Source organism: Haliaeetus albicilla, chromosome 25 (assembly GCF_947461875.1).
Source record: "Haliaeetus albicilla chromosome 25, bHalAlb1.1, whole genome shotgun sequence".
Taxonomy (NCBI): Eukaryota; Metazoa; Chordata; class Aves; order Accipitriformes; family Accipitridae; genus Haliaeetus; species Haliaeetus albicilla.
Window position 1 is genome coordinate 19,100,691 of NC_091507.1, and position 24,030 is coordinate 19,124,720.

The window sequence follows — 24,030 nt, forward strand, 5'->3', positions numbered from 1 at the left end:
AAACCCAGATTCAGTCAAAGAAGAGGTAAAAACAAAGTAAAACTTCTTCCCAAAAGAAAAATTCACTAGTTTAAGAATGCCTGTTGATCTCCATTAACACCCTGCACTTGCTTAATTCAGCCTTTCATCTGACCACCTCTGTCAGTCACCCAGATGAATCCTCTATTTACCACTGAACAACCTTTCTCCTTCACTTGGCCATTCACATCCCAGGGTTTATATATCTAGAAATCAATGACAAACATAATTAAAAGATTTTTTTATTAAAAATCAACATATTTATACATCTGTACATTCCACATACTGCTGTATATGTTCACCAACATAACCATTAAGTCAGAAAGTGTTAACAGTACAGATTTCCATCTGAACAGATCTACTGCAGGGGAACTTCGGTTTTGTAACCAATCAGACATTACAGAATGCCATTAACTTCTTCTTTTCCCTTTAAAAGTAGCAGCACATTTAATTATCAGTGTTCACAAGGCATAAGCCCCAAAGTGTTGTACAGCAAGAGAAAAATTAATTAGTAAATATAGGCAATAGGAGGAGAGCTCACAACGAAAACGTAAGAGTTGCTGCTTATTATAAACAGCAGGATGTTAATAAAAGACTTAGAGTTATGCTGAATAGAGACTGCAGCAAACCGGGAAGAGTAATAAAATAAAGTTACTTCTTGATACAACTGTATAAACAGAGTATTTTTTAATGTCATTCGGGATAGCAGCCCTGCAAAGAACAGACTTTGTTATAAAGATTCAGAGTCAAGATAATGCTTGTGTGTTCAAACACGTAATAAAGGTCTCGGAAAAGATACGCTTACTCCATCCCTACCACCACCTTTCCACAGCTGACATTATTACAGTTTCACATGGTTGATATAATAAAGTGACATTTTATTGAACAAAGAGAGATGTCCTCAGGAGTCCACCCAGAGCTCTCAAGATTTACACCTATGTCAATTAAGTGCTAGAAGAGTGACAATCAGGTAACAAAGGCTGGAGATTGGGAGCAGGGGGAGCAAAGAGAGAAGTTCTCATTATAATCCAGACTCCTGTGCCTGAGCCACCGAAGTACAGGCTGCCTGAAGAAGTCAGTTCACAACTACCTGTGGTACACTCTGTGTAACAAATACCAATTGCTTATTTTCTCCAGATTTTGAGATCAGTATTCTTGTAATATTATCAGTGTGATAACTTATCCCTTTAAGTGACAGAAATTAAGATCTAACTGAATTCTTTCTCATAGATGTACAGCCATTAATCTTATTTCAAGCAGAGTGCCAGATTCTGGGCAATTTTTTTCTTATTAGTATTTTTCCTCTCTTTTTGACTTAGAGAGGGGAAAAACTGCATATGATGACATATACGCATCAGGTAATTCTTATGTGAGGAAGCATGCAGATATGAAAGAATAGGGTTTAACGAGTGCCTTTTGTTATGTATCAGCGACTGTAACAGAGGATGGCTAAAAAAAGTCAGAGCTGCAATATTTCTGTAATTAGAAGCTACATGTTAAGCAAACGTGCCTCTATCTGCAAAAGCATCTGTGTGAGAGACTAATCTCATTTATTATGTCCTGAATCACAGACGCACTCTCACATTAAAAAAAAAATCTGCGCTATTGTTTTGGTTTTCACACATACAAAGTTGAAGGAGAATCACTGGAACAAAAAAGTGACAGAGATGAGTTACAAACACAAATAATTTAGCAAGAGCTAAATTCAGAAGAAATACTCTGACAGAATCTCTTCTCTCCAAGGGCAGGTCTAAGACACCGCATTCCCAAACTGGAGAGAAAACGATTGCATCAAGCTTAAACTCCCAGAACCCATTTAATTTCCAAACTAGAAGGAAGGTCAAAGAAATATTCCTCTTTTCTGCCTCTCCTCCTTCACATATCCAGTAGCAATTAATAACCAGATTACCATTCATTCCCTCCTTGCTGCTGCAGAAGAACTTACCACAGTAGCAATGCTGTCCCAGGACTTCAGGTACGTAAAACAAAAATGAGCAAACTGACAGTGCCAAAGGAAAAGGAGGAATGAACTCAGGTTCTCCAATGTGAAGTTGTCTTACCCAAGGGGTGTTGTAGTTGTCCTACCTAAGGAAATTTGAATGCAGACTTTTCATAAACTTCCTGGTGATAAAGTACAGAATTTCACGCACCACTTGGACGTAGGTTGTCATCTCCTCTGGTCGAGTGTTATCCCAATTGCTCAAACGCTGCACGCACACTGGAAGAGCATCCTCCACCTGCCACCTCCCTGCTGAGCTCTTGCTCTACCTCAGCCTCACATTAGTTTTTGTGCTTTTTCTTTTTGTTACCATGGGACTTCCATATTAATTCATCCAAATGAGTTCTAGTATAAAAATTTAACAAAGAAACAGGTAACAATGTATGAATCAAATATTTTTCCAGTCCACATTTCTGGGGGCTAAAAGAATTAGATCCCCCAACTTAAACATTAATCACCCTTTTGGTCACCTGTGCTTCCAAATATGCTACCTTGCATTACTCTGATTTCTGTATTTGTTCTGTATGTACAATTATTGTTACTGCTGCATTTTAGCCAAAGTACAAATCTGAAAAAATATCAAATATTAATAAACAACTGTTGAATCTTTTACAGACATACCTTTTCATGCAATAACAATTAAGAACTTTCTCGTGGTCTGGAATGGTATGATCTCCATTCCATTGCAACATTAGCTGACAAGACCAAGTTCATCACTACCTGGTGGCTAGAATTAGTCTTAATCATGGAGACTGGTCTTTGTTTTAGTACCTCCTTATTAGGTAGGAACAAAGAGCATACTGAGAGCATACTGCTTGCAGCAAAAGAAAGTATTTCTTATGAATCGCATGCTACTGTACACAAAAGGCTTATCAGATCTTCGTAAAATCACTTTGTCTCTATCAGCAAGAATTTTGAGGACAGGGGACCACAAATTTGTCTATGTCATCATTGCCAGTTGTACACACAATGTTTGAAAACCATGAATACAAGATACAGAAGAATCTACTCATACCAGTGCCACAGGAGAATCACTCATGCCAGAATTAAGTCGGAAATGCCCACATTTGTCTTTTTTGAAGGTGCCTTTCACTAAACACTGCTTACACGTCTCAATAGAAAGTGCTACAAAATTCCTTACTTAGATTTATTTATTTTCTAAAATGCAACACAACAGCTACACTTTTTTAATTTCTATCTCAGGGAAGAGAAAGATCCAAAGGTCTTTTGCTTCGAAGACAAAGAAACGGGTATTTTTTTCCCCTGGATGTAGTCTGGTTGACCTTTCCTGGAGGCAGCACTATGCTTACAAGGCTGTTTCAGAAGCCAACCTTTCTGTATCAGGAGACCTCTGCTGAGATTGCATCTAGAAGATACCATGCAGATACCTCATTTTGCTGAAAGTCTTCACTCTGATTTGGAATGCTGAAACAGTGCAGCCATACTAACTCAGTTGCATGCTGGCCAGTAAGCTTGGCATTTATTAGAGCTTTACAGAATTAAAAGAAATACTCTGACTTTGAAATACTTAATTTTTATTTAAAGTCATCATTTTTGAACCTCTTTTGTGGGAAGCTGCTTCTTTTAAAATGGTTAAATAGCAATGTGAGTACTTATCAGGGCAGTTAAGTTAAGGGTTTTTGTTGTTATTTGAAACACTTTAGTTTACAGAATGTTTTCTAGAATGTAACAATCCAGTACCCCTGTAGTGCACCTTTATAGATTTCTTCCCAATTATACCTTCTTTCCATGATCTTGATTGCACAAAGTTATCCACAAGTACTAAAATCTATTCTTGTGGAGTTCCAATCTGCCTAAGGTATGTTATAGCAAACATTTAGCACATAACCTGTACACTTATGTATCAGCTACACCTTTATCCTCCAAAGAAAGTCTAGAATGATATAGTATCAATTTATTCAACTGTATGTACAGTATATTTGCATATTAATAAATAAATCAATATTAAAGTTAAGGTCTCTTCCCCCATATAAAAGTGACTACAGTCTGACCAGACAATCTGACTTCATTTTTTTTCTTTTCTTCCAAGTACAGCTGTGTGACTGAGGCTATCAGTTTCCACTCAGTTTATTACAGTAACTGTAGGAGTAGAAACCTAACGGACCAGTGCTTATATTTAAATTCTATATAGCGGCGGGGGGGCCAAAAGGACTAAAAAGTGCATCAAAAGCCAACAATTTGGAGAGCGAAAATCAAGTTCATAATGTGATCCTGGGGAAGAGAATCCAGCCCAAAAAGAGGACACGCTGCAGCAAACATTATAACCACCGCACACTTTTGTCTTGATAGTAAGCTGCATGATGCCAGTCTTGTCACGTAACGTTCCAAGAATTCCAACTGCAATAGATGCCATCTCCACCTCTACAAATTTATCAACACCACATTCAGTGCAAAGCGACATTTCTTAAAATAATTGTTTGCCTTGTCTCCGTAACATTCATCCTTACTGTGAAGAAAAGGCTCATTTTCTTTAACCGTTTATTACTATATACAGAAGAGCCTATATTTGCACCTCTCCGTTTCTGGTAGTGAATTTTCTTTTCTATCTACATTCATTAGAAATCAAAAAGATAAGTGGCAATATTTCATATTTACTGGAAGTCTTCCCATTAACCCAAAGACTAGCTGTTCATCTTGATTTATACCTAAAGTAGCTGCACTTTGTTCTTTTTTCCAGCCCACTTTCAATGGGGTATAAGTCATGGGAACCTGTGGGACCGGAACATATTTCAAGTCTGATTGCTGGAGCTGGAAGAGTGATGAGTCATGTTTGAATTCAGATGTTTCTTTGCAGCACAGTGCGTGTGGACCATACCCCCATTTGGGTATCTTACAAACACAGGCTCGCAGAAAGGATTTTGGCACACCTGACAGACCTTTTTGTCCGAAAGAAGAATTGGGGTTCCTTTTTGTTTAACCTAAAGAGAGGGAAAAAATCCAAACATGAACCTAGCAAGAAAGGAAGGGAAATTATGAGGCAAATCATTTCACCTGTACCAAATGGACAAACCTGGCCAATGAGAGGTAGTAGGAAAAGATAGCTTGAACTATTTAACTTGAATTCAATTTCCACATTCATACTCATTCATTTTCATGCCTCCTCTTATGTACGGCTTTTTTTTTTTTTTTTCTTCTTTTTCTTCTTCTTTGTTTGTTTCATAAAGGAAAGCACTCACACATTTAATGCAATAGAAAACCCGATGCAGTTTCCCAAACAAGGTCACAGGACAACTCCACAGCAAACTGAGCACTGATCCATTTTTATTCCAGACAGATTCTGCTGGATATACCATTGTTAGAACTGAACAGATTTAAGAATCTGCTGGGAGCTTTAAGCAACACAGCTTTAGCTAGGAATAGAAGAAAGTTTCACAAGTGAATTTACCACTAACAAAAGCTATTAACAAGCTTCAGTTAATACTAAGTGCCAGGTAAACTTTTTTGCAAATTGACAGGTCTCAATCCTAGTGAACAAATGCTAACTCACATTTGTTAAGTTTCTGCAATAACTTCGTTAATCTGTAAATCCCAGATTCACTTTCCTTCAGCCCAGAAGTTCATCAAAGTTGTTCCCATTTCAAAGCCCCCACCTTCCCTTTTGTTTTACAGAGAAAGCATAAAATTAAGTTTGAATCTAGTAGTCATGGCAAAAAGACTAATAAATGCAGCAAGTAAAATTGCCAAGGAGAGGAAGACAACTTTGTCCTAATTCTTCAAACTGCTTCTGATTATTACGTATCAAAGGACTTAATCGTAAACCTTCAAAGTGCCTCTAAAAAAAACCAACAACCTACCTTCTCATGTTTGTAGATTAAGTTTTCAGCTCGTGCTAACCCAAGTGCAGTCTGAGTCATTCTTTTTGTATGAATGCTTTGCCTCACTGCTCCAGCCAGGAACGGGGAGAGGAGCTGCACTGACCAGCTGTCAGGCACCACCTGCAGAACCAGAGCCGCATCAAATTCAGCAGCGTGCTTGTTCAAGAGATCCACAGCAGCCATGACTAGTGCACAATCCGAAGTGCCTGGATTCAGGTACACTGACAGCAGCATATGGAAAAGCCTCCGTCTGTACTGCGTGTCTCTGTTCTCAGAGTTCCATATACAGTATTCTTCAGCAGCATGGAAGTCCTTTAACTCGTGGACAAGGATATGCAAAGCCTTCTCATGTTCTTCTAGTTTTCCATATAAAATTGCACTTTCCATATGAAGGTCTGTGCCCTGGATTTTGTCTGTTAAATGAGAAACAAGGCAATATTTGCTCAGTGGTGAAGATGACTACTCCCTCTCCCAGAGTCAAAGCAAACAAGCCCACAAAACTCAACTCCTGCTATTTTTGCAGGGGTGCTGGCAGCTATACAGAGGACAAATGTTTGTATGTACAAGAATGCCTAGAAACATATCTCTAACAAAAGAACACCACAAAATACGGGAAAAAGAAATGGCTAAATAACAGGTGATAAAACCAGGGTCACCGACATCTTTTAAATTCTAGCATGTCAGTCTTGCACATTTCCACGCACACTGCTACCATGTATGATAAACTGTAAGATGAAGCTGCAATGTTTTTAACCTCTGCTTCTCCCAGTGTTATAGAAAAATTACAGAATAGTTTAAAGTCCATAAAAGACAATAAAGATCACATAGTACTTCCCTTCAAGAAAAGGGGACTACAAACCCTTAATCCAGTCTGACAGTTTAAAGTTAAAATGTCAGCAACAGGCAGGGGGAATGGCAAGTTCATCTGGCATTTCAAGATAAAGTAGAAAATCCTCTTTTTATTGTAAAGGTGATAATTTGGCATAGGCCTCTGTATAAGGTATGGAAATACAATGTGTTTCTCCCCAAAATATTTTGGTCATCAAGGAGGAACACACTAGCATGCATTGATCTCACCTTCATGTAAGGTAAGAATTGTCATGTAAGAAATCCTGTGTTTTGGAGTACATGAATTTCAAGAAAATAATCCATCTTGTAACTCTTGCCCTTAAAAATTTGGTTAAAAATTAAAGGATGAAAAAGCAAGAGTTTCAATGACCGTGTTATACTTGTACTTCATCTGTCATATAACACTTTTCTGACTGGAAAGGCAAGGGGACATTAAACATTGGTAAGTTATTTTAGTTGCTACTCAGCTATTTTTATTTCCACTTCCACTGGATTTTTCCACTGAATTTCAGAAAAACATTTCACATCTTTCAGTACAATAACAAGTCACCCCATTGTTCTGGTGGATGAAACATTAAAAATTAGCCACTATAAGCATTGGCCAAGGAAAACATTTTGCTCAACTGTTGCTTGCCTTATACCAACACTAAGAGGTATGTTGCACTCTGCACTCAAAAAGATGCTCATATTTTTGTTTAGCATGAACCCCACCTTTCAGGGTGAGAGTGGGTTATGGACAACAAACAAGTCCTTAGCAATCAGATTCCTCAAAGCTTCACTGCAGTTCACTGAGAAACAGACTGCTTCACAAATAAACCTGTAAGTCTTCCATTTGCAAAAGACTGGCACAAGTTACATGCTCATCATTAAAAAGAAACTGACTATAAATTAAGAAGATAATTGTATGAAGATATTTCTTCTAGCTAGTTATGGTATTCTGCCTTTGGTGCAGTGGCAAACATACCATTGTACCTCATGAGCTATGGGAGATCAAAAGACAACACTAACAGACACGCTTTCTAAATTAACTTGTGTCTGTCAGAAACACAGATGGTAAGCCCATCAACCAAATACACCTAGAAACCTCAGATCTTTTAGTTTTCTATCCTTATGAGGACTTTAGTTTGTCTCCTGCTGGAACTAACATATAGCATTTTTTTGTGGTTTAACCCTAGCCAGCAATTAAGCACCATGCAGCCACTCACTCACTCCTCCCCCCTCCAGTGGGATGGGGAGGTGAATTGGGGAAAAAAGTAAAACTCATGGGTTGAGATAAGAACAGCTTAATAACTAAAATAAAATAATATAACAACAACAATAATAATAATTGTAATGAACAGGAACATCACAAAGAGAGAGAAATTGGACCCAAGAAAAGACAAATGATGCACAATGCAGTTGCTCACCACCCACTGAACGATGCCTGAGCAGCGATCCATCCCCCCTGGCCAACTCCCTCCAGTTTACATACTGAGCATGACGTTCTATGGTATGGAATATCCCTTTGGCTAGTTTGGATCAGATGTCCTGGCCATGCTCCCTCCCAGCTTCTTTGTACACCTGCTTGCTCACAGAGCACGGAAAACTGAAAAATCCTTAACTTAGGATAAGCGCTACTTAGCAACAACTAGAACATCAGTGTGTTATCAACATTATTCTCACGCTAAATCCAAAATACACTGTACCAGTTACTAGGAAGAAAATTAACTCTACCCCAGCCAAAACCAGGACACATTTATAATAGACAGCATGCATCTTACCCAAAATAAAGTGAATTCTATACAGATCAGATTTCTGAAGAAGACTGCGTAGTTTAAACAGCAGTTCAGTTGTTTCTGTACAATTATCTGTGGTCACAGATTTTAGCTGAAGTATTGCCTCCAAGTACAAGACAGCTAGATGAGTATGGTACTTTTCTTTCTACAGATAAAAAGAGCAATGTTAGCTCAGTTTACAAAGACAACCCCTTCTCCCCACCAGTAACAGTGATGAATATTACATAATTACATAGAACTGTCTTTTAATTAATTTATTTAATTCAAATTAATCAGAAAGTCTTTTATTCATGCAGATAGACAACTTATTCAGACCAGCTTCACAAAATACATTATACCTATAGCATGGGATTCTCTATTTCATTAATACAGATATTTCTAAAATGTAGATATGAAGCATCTTATTCCTAAACCTCTCTTCACCTTAAATAAACAAGCTCTATAAATAGCTTTTCTTGTGCAAAAATGATTTCCTTTCAAAAGTTCACCTAATGGAAGTCAATGTAGTAAAGCAGATGTCTCTCCTTTGAGTACAAGTATGATCTCCACTGTGTCTTCTCCTTTTGTTTCCCTTGTAAAATGAGTAATTTTGATCTAATTCACTACTCCTCATATTCAGGTACATTCTTTGAACTTTTCTATTTCTGCAATAAAATTTGAGAAAGCCACCAGAGGTAGACAAGCACTCTGAAGACACAGTGCTTTTTGTGTTACCCACTATCCAATATTCATCAAAACAAGCTGATGATTTGAATGTTTGAAACATTCTCACTAAAGCATTCACAATAATCTAGTACCTCCTAAAGACCAAATCAATTTATAACCCAGCCTTTACTAGCAGTTAGAGTAGACTTAATTATAAATTATTTTTGTTACAAATATTCTACAAGCCACTATGTTTAACTCAAAAAGTTTGTTTGAAAACATTCATGACATCAGAAACTAGTACATTCATCCGTCATGGTGTCATACACCTTAACGTATCTGCAATAGTGACAGAGGGAAACCATTGATCTAGCATGTGTATTTGAAGAATGTAAATTAGTGAAATGGTCATCAGTTCTGCTGAGTTCTTTCAACATTAATTTCCTTGCTTTATTTGCAGGTTAAAGTAACTTCTCCTGTGCTTGAAATGTCTCATATCCAAGTACCATAACGTTTGGCTGCTTCTGTATTGTGCTTAAAAACCCAAAGATAGAATACACTGTCACTCAGACTTGTGAACACATCTTTCGGACATTCAACATACAGAGTGTGGTTTGGAATTCTACGGTGAGAGATGCATGGTTTAATTCTATCATTAATTGCTCAATCTCTCCAGAAGGACAGAATAAAACATACCTGCTTGTAAAACACTGAATTCAGAATTTTAGTATATTGCTGCAACAGTGCAATAGGATTAGCAGTTGCTCAACCATTTTTCTATGATCTTATGAGATAGAGGTTTGAGCCTCAACTATGAAACAGAAAAGTATGCAGTAATCAGACGTAAAAAAACCCAAATCTCTGCAGGGAGGTAAGCAACTGTCTTGCCATTATACGAGTTGAAAAGTTAAAAATAATGCAGATATCTGCTCCTCATCCTCTACTTAAATCTTAAAACCACTCCTTCCCTACTCTGAGTACATCTGAAAGCCTTCAAATTATGCTTATTTATTCTGGACTTTGGCTTTTTTCAGAGCTGTTCATCATAGTCTGCATTCTGAATCCTATGCCTACTTTTAGTGTTCTTTTAGCACTCACCTCTATTTTTCTTTCCAATACTACATGTTCTAGATATTTAACACGTGCTTTAGGATATTTGTTAAGGCAACTGATGATATCATCTGGATTAATGTTGTTTTTCTCCTGTTCTTCCAAAGACCTTTTAGTGAAAATCTGTACGCCAACCTAGAGAGAGTTAATTGCATTTAGGAACTCAGTGGCAACCATTTCATTACCTTCTTATTTTAAATACTTAATTAATAGCACCATCAGATTAGTTAGTACATTAATCAGGAAGACAAACAACACAAAACCCTGCTTGACACCACCAACATTACACTACTTGGTGCTTATTGTGATCTCACTCACTCCTACCTCCATTACCTCAATTTATAGCCTATACATTGTCCAGCCTATAAACCTTGTGTTGGGCACAACCTCCACCAGCCACAAAAAATATTGAACTGATTGGCATAACAGCAGAACAAGAGACTTCAGGCTTTGCAGCAAGAAAGTGTAAGTTAGAGACCAGAATGTTTACAGCCTTATCAAATGTGATGATATACACAGAGTAAGAGACTTCTATAATGACCAAAATGAAAGTCTGGAAATCTGTCATTGCACGTAATAACTGAGCCATAAATTAATACAAATTAGGCACTGACAAGTTCCAACAACACAGACTGTCTGATATAGCATCAAGCATCCCATTTAACAGCACACCGCACTAATGGATGTTACAAAATTATTTTTTTTAATTTTGGTGGATTAAGTCAATTCTTGTAGCAATGAGGTTTTGTCTTGAATGAAGGCTATTTCTTCCACATCCTAGTGTACACAGTTATCACCTCTCCCTGGAATCCTTTTAAAAAAGAAACAGCAGCAACAGTTAACCTGTTAGGTGGTTATTTTTTTTTTTAAGATCTGAAAATTATCTTGCTTAATATGAAGAAAAACAGAAGACATGCTGTATCTTTCATTGTACAGAATGACCTAAACTTTGTTTTCAGAAGAAAAAGAGGCAATTATCACTAGCACTTATTAACAGAAGGGCTTAGAACAATTGAGAAACCTGGAAGTTTTCTTCTGTTGATCACTATTTAACTGGCCTTAAAGATTCTGCAAAAATGGTCCAATTAGCTATCAAGATGGAACAATGTTAATGAACACTCAAACACCACTGCATACTGATGTTCTGTGAAAAGTACACCAATCACAAACCTCTTCACTTTTTTGTAAAGCCCAGTCAGAGTATTTCCACACTAGATCTTGGTCTGAGCAGAATGTAAGGAAGTCTACTATATATTCATAGAGATCTGAACGTGTAGAATCTTGAATGTCTCCATCAACTATTTTCACCCATAACTGCAACAAAAACACACACAGATTAAAGTGCTTAAAACATGTACTAGTTCTTCCAACTCAGAATTTATGTGAGCTACTACAACACTTAGCATTAGCTGTTGGTACTTCTGGAGTTAGAAAGAGCTCCTAGGAACACCCAGCTGCAAGGGACCTCACTGCTCACTAAATTTATGCCTCCTTCCCATCACAGGCTTTTCTTGTACCTGCCATATTCAACTAATTCAGACACCATATCATGCGGATTCTCATTCTGAGAGTGGTTGGCCAAATAATTCAAGAGGAGGTACACTAATCACAAAGAAAGCTTTTAATAAAGTCTTTCTCTCCAGTTCATGGTATACTTTTCACGTGTTCTGCGTAAGCAAGATTGAAAGCAAATGATACAAACAATTTAGAAGAAAAACTGATTTTTCTTCTCTTCTTTCATTTTGACTGAAGAACTTTAAGTACCATGTGATATCATTTTTATATATGTTATAATTGGAATTAAAAGATGCCACATCTAGCAGACCAGTTTAGCAATAAGCCTTGTTCCTGGAAACATAAAGAAAAATATCTTGCACATGACAAAAGCACATACTGTTTTTGTTGCCCTTACTGGTTTTCTGCTCAGGAAATTACTATTTACGTAACGGACTTGAATGCATTTGACAGTGTTACTGTGATTAACGTACTTAAAAAGCCACACAGTAAGGCAAACTACTTAAGGTATTGGATATGGTCCAAGACATACATGCTATTTATTGATTAAGAACATATTAATTTTTCTAAATGAAGTTTTGCAGACAGGAATACCAAAATTACTTAGCCTGCAGTCTACAGACCACTGATAGTCTTAGTGACATCAGAAGGGGGAGGGTCCCCAAAGGGATTACTAACCCAGCTGAAACCCACAGATCTTGCAGAATGTGTTCACTGTCCATCATCGGAAAAGGAAATAAACTCAGTTGCTGTCAGTGTCTGCCATGAGATTACAATACTGCTTTGCTGTGTATGCAGACTAATCAGTACAGGATATGTTCCTGAAGTCCCTCAAGCACCTTTTAAAGTGATCTCTTGATTATTTTAGTGCTTCTGTCCATTTGTTAAGAGTACAAACATATGTTCTGGTATGCACAGTTTTGCTTAAAAAATAGCATACAAGCATCTACATAGCTGTCATCTTCAGGTTTTTCACATCTAGCATATTAATTTATTCAAGGAAATCTTAGCATAAGTTTCTTATATATACACATTACTACTTTCCAAACAGATAAATTAGCACCTCAGATTTTTATCTCAGAGGTAAACTGGTATTTGGAATGGTTTACAGATGACACTAAAAGCTTTATTCTAACCTGAAGTGCTGCAGCATCCTGACCATTGTAGTGATACAGGAGACCAAGGGCAAAATACCTGTACAGAAAGAGAAAATAATATTAAAATTGCTAGATCTTTCCTACCAATTTCATTACGGTTTGATTAGCACAGAATATAACAAATAATTGCTTACAGTGACATGTACATGGTCATGTCTACACTTGAACAATTGTCTGTAGGCTCTTTTTCATAATCAAAGAAGAGAAGTTCTGTCCTAGAAATGTGTCTGTCTCTCCTGTCTAAGGCAATTTCTAGTTATTAGCTCCAACTTAAAGTATATGTCAAATTAGAGATGATCCCAATACCGTTCTTTGAATTTTATATACAGACTTAACACAGAGCTCCAAATAATAAATATTCCTCCAAGAGTTAATCAAGCGTCATTAAATCAAATTTTTATGATGGTTTTACTTAAAACTTTTACTATCAGAACCATTTTTTTCTTTACTGCAACATGAAATCAAGTCAGGCAAGGAAGGGGTTTGTACAGTGCCATTACAGAGGTTTTTTGTGTACTGTAATAAAAACACAGCTAAAGTTCTGTACTGGCTGTTCATGGAACGATTCCATTCATGTTTGCCATGCAAACTATACTTACCAAGAGAAATAAATGAAACTACCCTAATTCTAACCACAATTAAAGACTCCTCCTCACCACTGTAGTTGCTACTACTGCACCACACAGTTTAAAGAAATGAAATCCAAGACAGTGACACTACCTACGACTGGAGTTTGTATTTTACACATTTTCTATCTAGTGTTTCCTGCTTAATGACAGTCAATTCTCCACCTGCTGGTATTTCCAATTTGAAGTCATCTGCAGTCATCTTAAGCAACCTCCTTTTGGTGAGTCAGTGGGAGTACAGAAAGTATGCAATTCAAAAGCAAGATCTCTTTCCCTGAATAAGCAACTAAAATTTTAAAGCCACTAGCTGGTTAATAGCTTCTGCCTAAGGTAGCGCATACTTTAAGGCATATTTTCATTCTGTCCAAGCACCACTACCGCGTCCATTCAACTCTCACATTGTCACAAGGGTAAACAAATCACTTCCCCCACCCCATTTGTACCAATCCTTTATTTTTGTGTTGGACACAGAAACTGTCAGGGAGAACTCTGTATTTACCAGCACAAGACAGAACACATTCCCTTTACCTCAGAGTGTCAATTAATACTTTTTCACCAACATTTTTAAATGCTGACAAGTCAGGCCAAGTTGTCTTTTGGACCTGAAAGCACAGAAACTTCAAGGATCTGAACACGTTGCTCTAGAAGCCAATAGCGTTTAAGACAATTTTCCCTCTGGTCTCAAAGGTGCAATACTCAAAAATCCACTCACTTTTTGTGTTTTTCCAGCCAGGCAGCACTATCTGTTAAAAGACAAAAGTTCTCCGAAACTAGCAGATCCAGCAGGCTTTCATGATTTGCCTCTGCATATAGCTTGAGTAAAGCTGTGTCAATATCTTCCTTGTAGCCATTTGCCACCTCAGTGCTGCGGACTTCATTCAAGTAACTCATGAGGAACCGTTTGCATTTTGTCATCTTCTCCTGGTCACCTTGGGTCAGCTGATTTAGGTCCGCGTACTCATGCAGAGGGGGATGAGACCGTATAAATGAAGAGGAAGTAGGCAACAGGAAGGGGTAGAGAGAGATCAGCTCCCGGACATCAAGCTGGCCGCTTCTGCAATTACAGTGTCAAACTAGATGAAGCAAAAAGAAAGAAAAAGTATACATAGGCACAAAAAAATAACATACTGGGAATGTGTGCTCACCTATGCTTAGGGTCAGGACACTAACAGGTTGTCAGTTTCTGAAAGTTACTGCCTTCTATGCTGGAGAAAATACACTCAGAACAAATCTGGAATTTTTTTTGCTCTTTCTGTCCAAACTTGTTTATCATTCTTTTCCCTCCTCTAGATATTGAAAGCTCTGAGAATTCACAGACCGGCCAGCCTTTTGCTTTTGACATCCCACAGCTGCTCTGTGGCATATACAAAAACCAGCTGAACACCCTTAATGCCATTCCTAGGACTGTCCTAGACTTCATCCATACATTATGGGAACTAGTCTTCTGATGGAGGCAAGAAAAATGGAGAGTGAACCCTTTTAGGCAAGCCACAAAGACTGTTCAAGTGTAATTCTGTAGAAAACAGCAACTTCCTGTAGAAAACTAAAGCTTTCAGAACATGTGTTTGCATGATGAAAATGTTTTCCCCAACCCTGAAATGCACCAGATTCCTCCTTCAGCTCACTTCTTAAGGAGGTTCTGAAAACGAACCATGGATACCAATTATGCATCCATCCAACCAATAAGTAGTAGCCTTTTGTACAGGCATAGGTCTTGGGTGTGCATCTATGTCAGATACTATGCAGTGGCTTTTCCACTTCGCATGTGAAGAGCATCTATACTTCATCCAGGAGCAAGCTGTAACACAGATATGCTACACAAAACATTTTTCTTCCAGCCTAGATTGAAGAAATTCCTCAAGTGTCTGAAGAATGCATGTTGTGACAGAAGAATAAAACAAGATGTTTTTTCACACGAAAAAACAACTGGCAAACAACTCCCCAATTTTCACAGCTAGAGTGACTCCTCCTCCCAGGCCTTGCTTTAGAAGAACAGCAAGAAATGAGAATTTATATTTTATTTCACTGTCAAAGTCATTATTCAGAATTCATCTTTACAGATGAGCATTCCTGAAATGCAGGAGATACTGTTGGTAAAACAAAATAATGAACTGACAGTTCTCTAAAAGAAACCCTGGTTAGTTACTATTTTATTGCAAATAAAACTTTTAAAAAATAGTTCTTATCTATCCGGTGACCAGCAACCTCAAAAAGCTTTTCCCTTCACAACCTTGATTGGAACAAATTCCAAAAAGAAACAAGTTATAACCATAGAAGTAGATGACACAGCAGATTTCTGCAGGCAATAAAATGTGAAAGATCCTCACAAGCAGGCTCATCCCTTCCCTACTGTTGTGAAGTAACTAAAGCATGGGGCATGCCCTGAGCTGTTCACTTCTTGCCAAAGACAGTTCCAAAACCATCCAGGAAGTATGAACAATGGCAACACCTATTTAGAACTTTTTAAAAAGTAAATACTGTCCTTTGGCTACAAAAATCTATACAAGAAGAATGAAATTCTGGGAGACAGCAGCAACAGCAAATTTAAAAGCAGCAAGTATCCTGTTCCAGAACCTAGTGACTGCAAAGCATGGGAACAGCCAAAACGAACAATAGAGGACCACAACAGAGAAAAATCTGAACATGGGAAGCTTTCCTGTGAGAAGAGGTTTGAATAGCAAGTTTTTCTGATTTATACACAGAGCTCCTACTGCCTCTACACTAGAAAGGCCAGCCTCTAACAAGAGTAGAGTTAAAGTGTTCATGTCTACTTTGCAGATTTCTGCAGTTGAAATTGCCTTTTAATCCCTCTTTTCAGACTTGATATTTGGTTTTGAAATTCTGAGATCTACATTATGATGGAACTCACAAGTAGATGAGGACTTTTTTTTAAGAGGCAGAATAACTAAGAAGTAGCAAGTTCTGTCAGTAGCATGACGTGATGGTTCAAATCACAACACAGGCTCAATAATAAAGCCTTGACCTTCATGGGCATAAAGTAAAAAAAATCTCCGCATGTACAACACTCAGATTACAGGATTAAAGCCTTAATGCTACTGTATGTTAGCATGCCGAAAAATCAGTTGCATTAACTCTTCAGTTATGAAGTTGTTTCAATGTTACTCTGTTTTTATGCCCAACAAAACCATTTTATCACAGTGAACTCACATCTGCATCAAAACACATTCAAGCAACTAAGTTTTTAAAACCAAGAACACTAACTCCTTATTTAAAGAAGATAAATTAATAAAGTTCTTGTCACACAATTACCTGAAGAGTTCTTTTGCTTCAAAGAACTGAAGCTGTGCAAACTGTATAAAACCTGCTTGCTGCAGGATTCGTTTGTACATTACCTATGGAAGAGAAGGGGGGAAAAAAGGTTTATTATCTTTGTAAGGAGTTATTTATGTAGTGCTAGTCACTACTGCAGTAACTACCTGCCAGAAACACTGAACACATGATCTTCAACCAGACCTGTTAAGTTACATGCAAAATAAAGCCTTGATCCTCTACATTTTAAATTGTATGTACCTGAATATACTGAATCTGCTGTCCAGACTCAGCTTCTTACACAAAAGTGTGTGAACAGAACACTGTTCACGAACACTTACTAAAAGCAAAGTCAACAAATAGCAAGTTTTCTTATTCAGATAATGACTTATCTGACATCAGTCTGACTCACCGCAAGTGTTTGCTTGCGGTATTTGCAAACGTAAAAGCCAATGGTCATCTCTGAAGTTCCCCATGATTCAGCAGGCACAAGAAAAGATTTAAACTCAAGGGTGGTCCCACTTGACCACACAGAGCCAACTTTCTCCCCACCTCATCTCACTTCTGCAGGAACCTTGCTGGTGATTCTCATAGGCTCATCCCCAGCTGATGACCATATTTCAGACTTTCTGCCAGTTTGGGTGGTTTTGTTTGGTTTTGTTTGGTTTGGGTTTTTTGCTTGTTTGGGTTTTTTTTGTTTGCCCCCCCCCCCCCTTTTTTTTTTTTTTTAAGTAAAAGTAATTCCAAAGCAGTTCCACTTATCCAATATGCAGTACGTTATGCAATGTACATAAAAATATGGTTAAAAAGAGAAGCACAAGTAAACCATACGAAAAGCTATGTGTTATGAAGTTTTACTGTTAAGGTCATGCCTAGACAGAAAAAAGTTTACAAGTTCACTACAAAAAGAACACAAAACTTCTTTAAATGCTACGTATTTATTTAATCTGAATGGTCAATTAGTTACCATGAGATAAAATGAAACCCTTGTGCCCAGTGTATTTCCAATGGCAAAAGAGAATTACTAAAAGCAAGAAAGCTAAACTATGCTCTGCAAAGCATCCACTGTTTCTGACAGCACTGGTTATTTTGCAAATACACCTAGCTACATCCACACACCCTCAGTTTTTCCCTTCAACTTTCTCATGAATATACAGTTTTCTAATGTTTAACAGTGTACATGAATGCTGTTATTAATAACAAACTCCCCATTTTCAATGAAAATACCCAGAGAAACTGCAATACATTAGCAATGTATTCCAGACAGGAATTGCTAAAGAGTGTCAGGCCTCCAGTCGGGTAGACTGATATTCTAATTGGTGATTTTTCACCTTGATTAAAGATTGTGGATTTACCAAGAGAAAAGCTTGGCTTAAATCCATTTAGTCTGTGCATGCTTTACTAATGGATTATCTTAAGGAAATCCTTAATCTTGATCATTAACAAGCCATTAAAACCTATTGATCTGTAAGGTTGTGGGACTTTTCTTGCCTCCCCAGCATGGGGGAGAGAAGGGGAAGCAGAGGGAAATGCTATCTGGCACGCCTTTTCAGACAAACGTTAACAATATAAACAATACTTCATGACATTTTTATATTAATTAATGTTACTATGCTTTACATCCAAGTGTACTAATTCAAAATACAGTTAACTAAAGCTAAAAGGGAATTTAATTACAGTAATAAAGTAAAACTTCCTCAGGTGATTAATTCACAAAATTTCCAAAATATTTTGGAATTATGACTGTGTTATTACATCACTAAATGGTAATCTGTGAACTGACGAATACCCATCTGGTCACATTCTTAAGGATGCTGGTGAAGGATTTCAATCTGCAACTATATGCATCCTATAGCACCAGAAAAACTTCAAAACCTGGTCTCAGACTTTCCAGGCAAAGCTGAAGCACAAACATTTCTCACTCTGCTAACTAGTGTCAGAAGTAGGTTGGTTTGGGGTTTTTAAGTCTGTTTTCAATCTTTGCAATGGAGTGACGACTAATATTTACATATTTAGTGAATTAGGATATTGGAATTAAGTTTGAATTGATCTAAGACACTGAGAACAGTGCTTTAGTTGTAGACCTTACTCTGTACAGCAGTCTTTTCAACTAGAAGTTGATAAGAGCTTGTGGATAGTGTAAGTATAAGCCCAAGGGATCAGTTTTGAATTTGAACTGATTAAGTGGTATTCACATTCATTTAAATGTTGACATATCTTCACTTGTCCCTTAAAGCCATGCAACAAAAAAAGCTGTAGAATGTCTACAGACAGACGCTTTCCCAACTTTTTAAAGATGCAGTGATGGGATAGGGAATATCCAGGTTGATTTTTAGCCAACAAGATAAACACTAGACATTAAGACGTCCTGTGGTAAAGATTAGGGAAGCAACAGACCAGACTGTTTGTGGAAGTGAGAATATTCTCTCCTTCTCACAGGTTTTTAAAAACAGGCTAGACCTACGTGCCAACCACATACAGTTAACTTTTGTTTATGATAGAAAAAAACCATATTGAGTTCTTCCAGACCCATCTGCCAGATACTGCAATAGGCTTCTTTTAAAAAGGTACCAAGTTACACCCAGTCAAAATTCAACACACTGTTTATTCCCCTATCATTTTTGAAGAACCACCATAGGACTTGAAGTGCTTTAGGCAAATTCTATAGTTGACTGAATTCACGTTAGAAAACTAGCTACAAAAACATAAAATAAGATTTGTATTAATTCATATCTGAAAAAGCGCTAGAAAACAGAAAGATGACTGCTGAAGCTGCAATAGCTATAGCGAAGCCTTAATTCTCCCAACTGCTAGAAAAACCCTTTCTAAAATGGTCAGAATTACCAACTAGATTGCCAAAAATAATTTTTCTAGAAAGTCACTTTGGCTTTTGGCCAGATTTGGGTGCAGTTAATATGTTTTTTGAAACTAAAAAGAAATGAGGAAAAAAAAGAAAAAAAAAGAAAAAAGAGAGATACCTATGCAAGATGTGTGTCAATCTAACCAAGGTCTTCACTACCATCAACCATGATTTCTGCAAACTTCAGCTGTCCTGAAAAATTAATAAGTAGTATTCAGTCATTTCATGGTAGCATGGTAGAAAGGCCTTTGTATTCTTCTACCAAAAATGATATCCAGCAAAGCCACCTCCTTGCAACACTTTTGCTTAGCGTTTTTTACCTAGCAGTAATTCTTAATGCTCAAAGACAAAGGAATTTTCATCTAATATGGCAGAGATAAATTTGCAGTCTGGAGGGACCATGGGTTAAATAACAGCTTAAAGCTACTAATGCATGACCTGCTTCTTTCCAATAACTAAATATTGGCTGTACAAATAATTCTGAAAGTACAGTACTTTACTGTTTCAATCCCACTATCATTCTGCATTACCAGCATATATATATAGATATATTTATGAAGGTATAATACTGCTGATATAAAAAGAGCAAGCAAGCAGCTGTGTATGCATGCAATGACAATGCAGTATTGAACTGTAGGGAAAAAACCCATGGTGTCAAGAACTGTCCTACAATGCCATGACTGAGTTCAAGTCACATGTAAGATGGCAACAGCCACTGCAAACTCCAGAAATTAAAGCAGTCTGTGGAGAAGGGCGCACTTATACTACATGTACCAGACAATTACTATCACTCTTCTGTATGGATAAATTATAGTGGCTGGACCAAGTGCCTTCATGCCAAACCTATGCATTCCTTCCCACTGCTTGTATAAAATGGCAAAACAAGGTCTTGAAAGTGTCAGCTACTCAGGAATCAGTAAAGCTTGCAAAATAGATGTCCAAAAATATCTATTAGAAGATACCTATTATCTATCTATCTAAAATCTATTACCTAAAGATCTCTCTTACATAGGAGTTAGAAAGGAGTGACTATGTGATCAGTTAAAGTATGCAAAAGACATATGTAAGGCATGTAATTTGGCTGAACTCCATCAGATTTATATTATGCGAGACTACAGAAAAAGAAAGTCTGATGTGCTTCTAACAAACCTGTAATGACAGCATTAAATATTAGAGGCAAGCTCAACATGTTACATTTCCAACTACAGATAAGCTCTGAAAAACTGGACTAACGTCTCAACAGCTGAGCCAAGTTGAGTCATTTTAATACGAGTCAATGGGAGACTCCATCAATTTAAGCTGATTATTATCTATTTCCAAATACAGCCCAGAACTAAACCAGGCCATTTCGCTTGCAAATAATAGGTTTTCTGTTTTTCAACTGTAGCATTGACTCAAAGTAACTGAACACCCTTAGAAGTAGGTTAAGTTAGAAAGAACTTACAATATTCGTGGAAACAGTAATTTCAGGTACACAGTCATTGTGCACGTAAGATACATGTGAACAGAAAGTAACTTATCCTAAATACAGAAAAATCCTAAATGCAAGAAAACTTAGGAGGAATGAGATTCTACATGATGTATTTTAGATAATGAATTGCAGTTCATCCTGTGGTAAAACACAAAAAGACATCTCCCACACTAAATCAGCCTAAACTGGAAAGAAGTAATTGGAGAATTAGAGATCATCATACTTCAAAGACATTGATTAGATCATGTATCCTGTTCTCACAGCAGGATTTTAGTTTGCTTCTTTAAACAGATTGTGAAAGAAAAGTTGGAAGTGAAGATGCAAAGCCAAACATGCTGGAAACTGAACTCTGTATTTGCCTAAATACTTTTCAGCTTCAAGTACTTCCAGATAGTTGTACCTTAGCAAAAGGATGGAAACACTTTTCTCACCAAGCTTTTTACTTCCAGCAGCCTCCCAGCTGTTCATTCAATGGAGGAGTTAAGGATCAAAATGAAAGCTGATACAAATTTCATTTAATTTAATAACTGTTTTTCAAGGGCCTTTTATTTAAATGACAAGGAATTAGAAACTTATTGAAATTTAAAAAAAAATCCTGAGAGTGTGAATCATTTTGAACCACTGCAATTCTGTAATTTACCTAGTCATGTTGCAAACTTTACATCTTCCTAAACAAACCAAAAGTAATGCAACAGATAATATTTTAACGACAACAAAATGCTCTGAAGTGTATTAAAAAAAACGAAACCAGATTTTCTGCAGGTTACAGATCAAATTTTGCTCTTACAAAAGGAAAGAAACCAAGTCAAATATTCATTCACCTACTTGGCGAGTAGAGATTTCATGCTACTTTTTCCAAGTTTCAGTCTCTAAATGACAAATAGGAACAAATACAGTAGAATATGTATTGTAATATAAACCAGAGGTACAAGAAAATTAAGACAAATCTTTAATCAACACTCTAATCAAAGAGTTACTAGGATACTTTGCCACACAAAAAGCCAAAATATTCAGTTACACACCAGTACAAGCACTACTTGTATGAGTTTGGAAGTAGGATGTATTTGCTTTAAGATTTCCCATCACTTAACTCTGAAGCTGTACTGCTGTGGAGTTTAGGATATGGTGAGAATCTCTGATAAAAAAACTAAAATCTAAAAATTCTGATCTGAAATAAAGTATACTTTTTAAACAGCAATAGCAAATAATAACGACTTAGTTCTAAGGAAGCATCGCAGTGGACTTTCTATCACTAGTTTTTCGGCTTTGTTTCAATTTTTTCAAGTTACACACTTGAAAAGAAACCAACACCAAAACCTCAGCAGAACAGCAGCATTCAACCCTGCCAATGTCACAGCCAATCATGCACGAGCCAATTCAGCAGCATGGCTATTTCTTCAGGGTGAAACCATAAAAGGTATTAGACTTCCTTTCAATGCAAATTCCTCCCCCAGCCTTTCTAGTTATGTGACCATTGGCATATATGCCCCCACTGTGAAATTTATGTTTTCACGAAAATTAAAGGAAGGACAGACCTGAAATTTCTCTTTTGGAATATTCCTTCGAGCTCCTTTTGCTAGAACAAGGGCTTCTTCCACTCTGTGGCTAGCTAGAAGATCCTGAATCTGTTTTTCCAAAGGTAGCGGCACCAAGATATACACACCCTTATTAGTAGCAACAATCACCTTCCCTGGACAGAGCAGACAGACATATTCAGTTTAGATTCTCTACAGAAAAAAACACATTTCAGAAATAAGCTTTAAGATTTGCTATTTAAGATACGAGAACTGAAACAGTGTTAAGAGTTCCAAAACTCATCTTTGTTGTTACCGTATTTAGTAGATAGTATACTTTACCTGTAAACTGCACCTTGGAAATACAGAGATAATGGTAAATTTGTTTATTTACAGCAGATTTTGTTCCACTCTGAGTAAATTAAACTTGCTATAATCTCTCATGATGAGCTAAGCTGTAAAGGCCATCACTGAAACTATTGCCCAGATTCCAGAGAATAGGGACTTTTAACTGCTAGATATTTCCACAGGCTTACATTAGAAAATTGTAAGTTGTACATCAAAGGTAGTAAGTAATACACAGTTCATAGTGCTCGAGTTTGTAGCTCTCCTGGAAGAAAACAGCAACGCAATGTATTCCACAATTAAGAGCTCTTAATTGAAGAGCAGATGGAAAAAAAAAAAATTCTTGTATTTTTTGTTTAACAATTCTTTATGAAATACCCCATTTAAAACCTTTTAGAAAGGAATACAAAAGAACAATTTTTAAGATGTTAGAACTTTGTCAAGATAGCCAATGGACAAATACCTGTAGCTTGCAATTATAGACTAGTAGCATTAAATTAACATTGCTCCTTTGCAAGCAATAATCAAGTTACAAGAAAAAGCTCTAACCCCACAGACTCATACCCAACAATTAACTTGACAATTAGAGCACATTTATTGAGCATACATTTTGTTAGAAGCATGGAATGTTAGATGACTTAAGTTTACCTATCATAATATAATTGGGAAGGCATTTGCAATAATAGTTTCAACAGTTAATGTGCTTGCTAGATTTTGAGTTTAAAAAACATACTGAAGTGACTGTGCCCACAGTGGCAGTTGTTCCAGAATTACTGATGCAAAAAAGTGTTCTTTTTAATACCTTCAAAGTCCTGTAGAATGTGACCTTCTTTAAAAGGCAAGGTTTGCTTTTGCTGCTGGTCCAGCATGCTGTGCACTGTAATGAACTCATCATCGAGAGCAACGACGTAAGGAAAGCACAAAGCTGCTCCAATCACGTTTTCTGACCAGTGCACAGGGGCACGCTGTGAAATGCCATCTACAGTTGCAAACATGCCTACAAAAAGGAAAAAACAAAGCCTTGAGGCTCGTGCTAGCTG

At 37.1% G+C, this 24,030-nt stretch overlaps 1 protein-coding gene across 1 annotated transcript in view; it reads right to left on the reverse strand.

Moving 5' to 3' along the window:
- Window positions 1-244: 244 nt before the first annotated feature.
- The window catches only part of TGFBRAP1 (transforming growth factor beta receptor associated protein 1), a 33,845-nt gene continuing 10,059 nt past the window's right edge, over window positions 245-24,030 (reverse strand). Inside the window, exons 3-12 of the mRNA XM_069770143.1 lie at window positions 23,793-23,987; window positions 22,667-22,821; window positions 16,801-16,883; window positions 14,243-14,584; window positions 12,884-12,941; window positions 11,403-11,546; window positions 10,221-10,367; window positions 8,463-8,622; window positions 5,833-6,266; window positions 245-4,956 (exon numbers count right to left, since the gene is read on the reverse strand). Of these exons, the coding sequence (XP_069626244.1) occupies window positions 4,768-4,956; window positions 5,833-6,266; window positions 8,463-8,622; window positions 10,221-10,367; window positions 11,403-11,546; window positions 12,884-12,941; window positions 14,243-14,584; window positions 16,801-16,883; window positions 22,667-22,821; window positions 23,793-23,987 (1,907 nt within the window). The 3' untranslated portion in view covers window positions 245-4,767. The remainder of the gene's footprint in view (window positions 4,957-5,832; window positions 6,267-8,462; window positions 8,623-10,220; window positions 10,368-11,402; window positions 11,547-12,883; window positions 12,942-14,242; window positions 14,585-16,800; window positions 16,884-22,666; window positions 22,822-23,792; window positions 23,988-24,030) is intronic.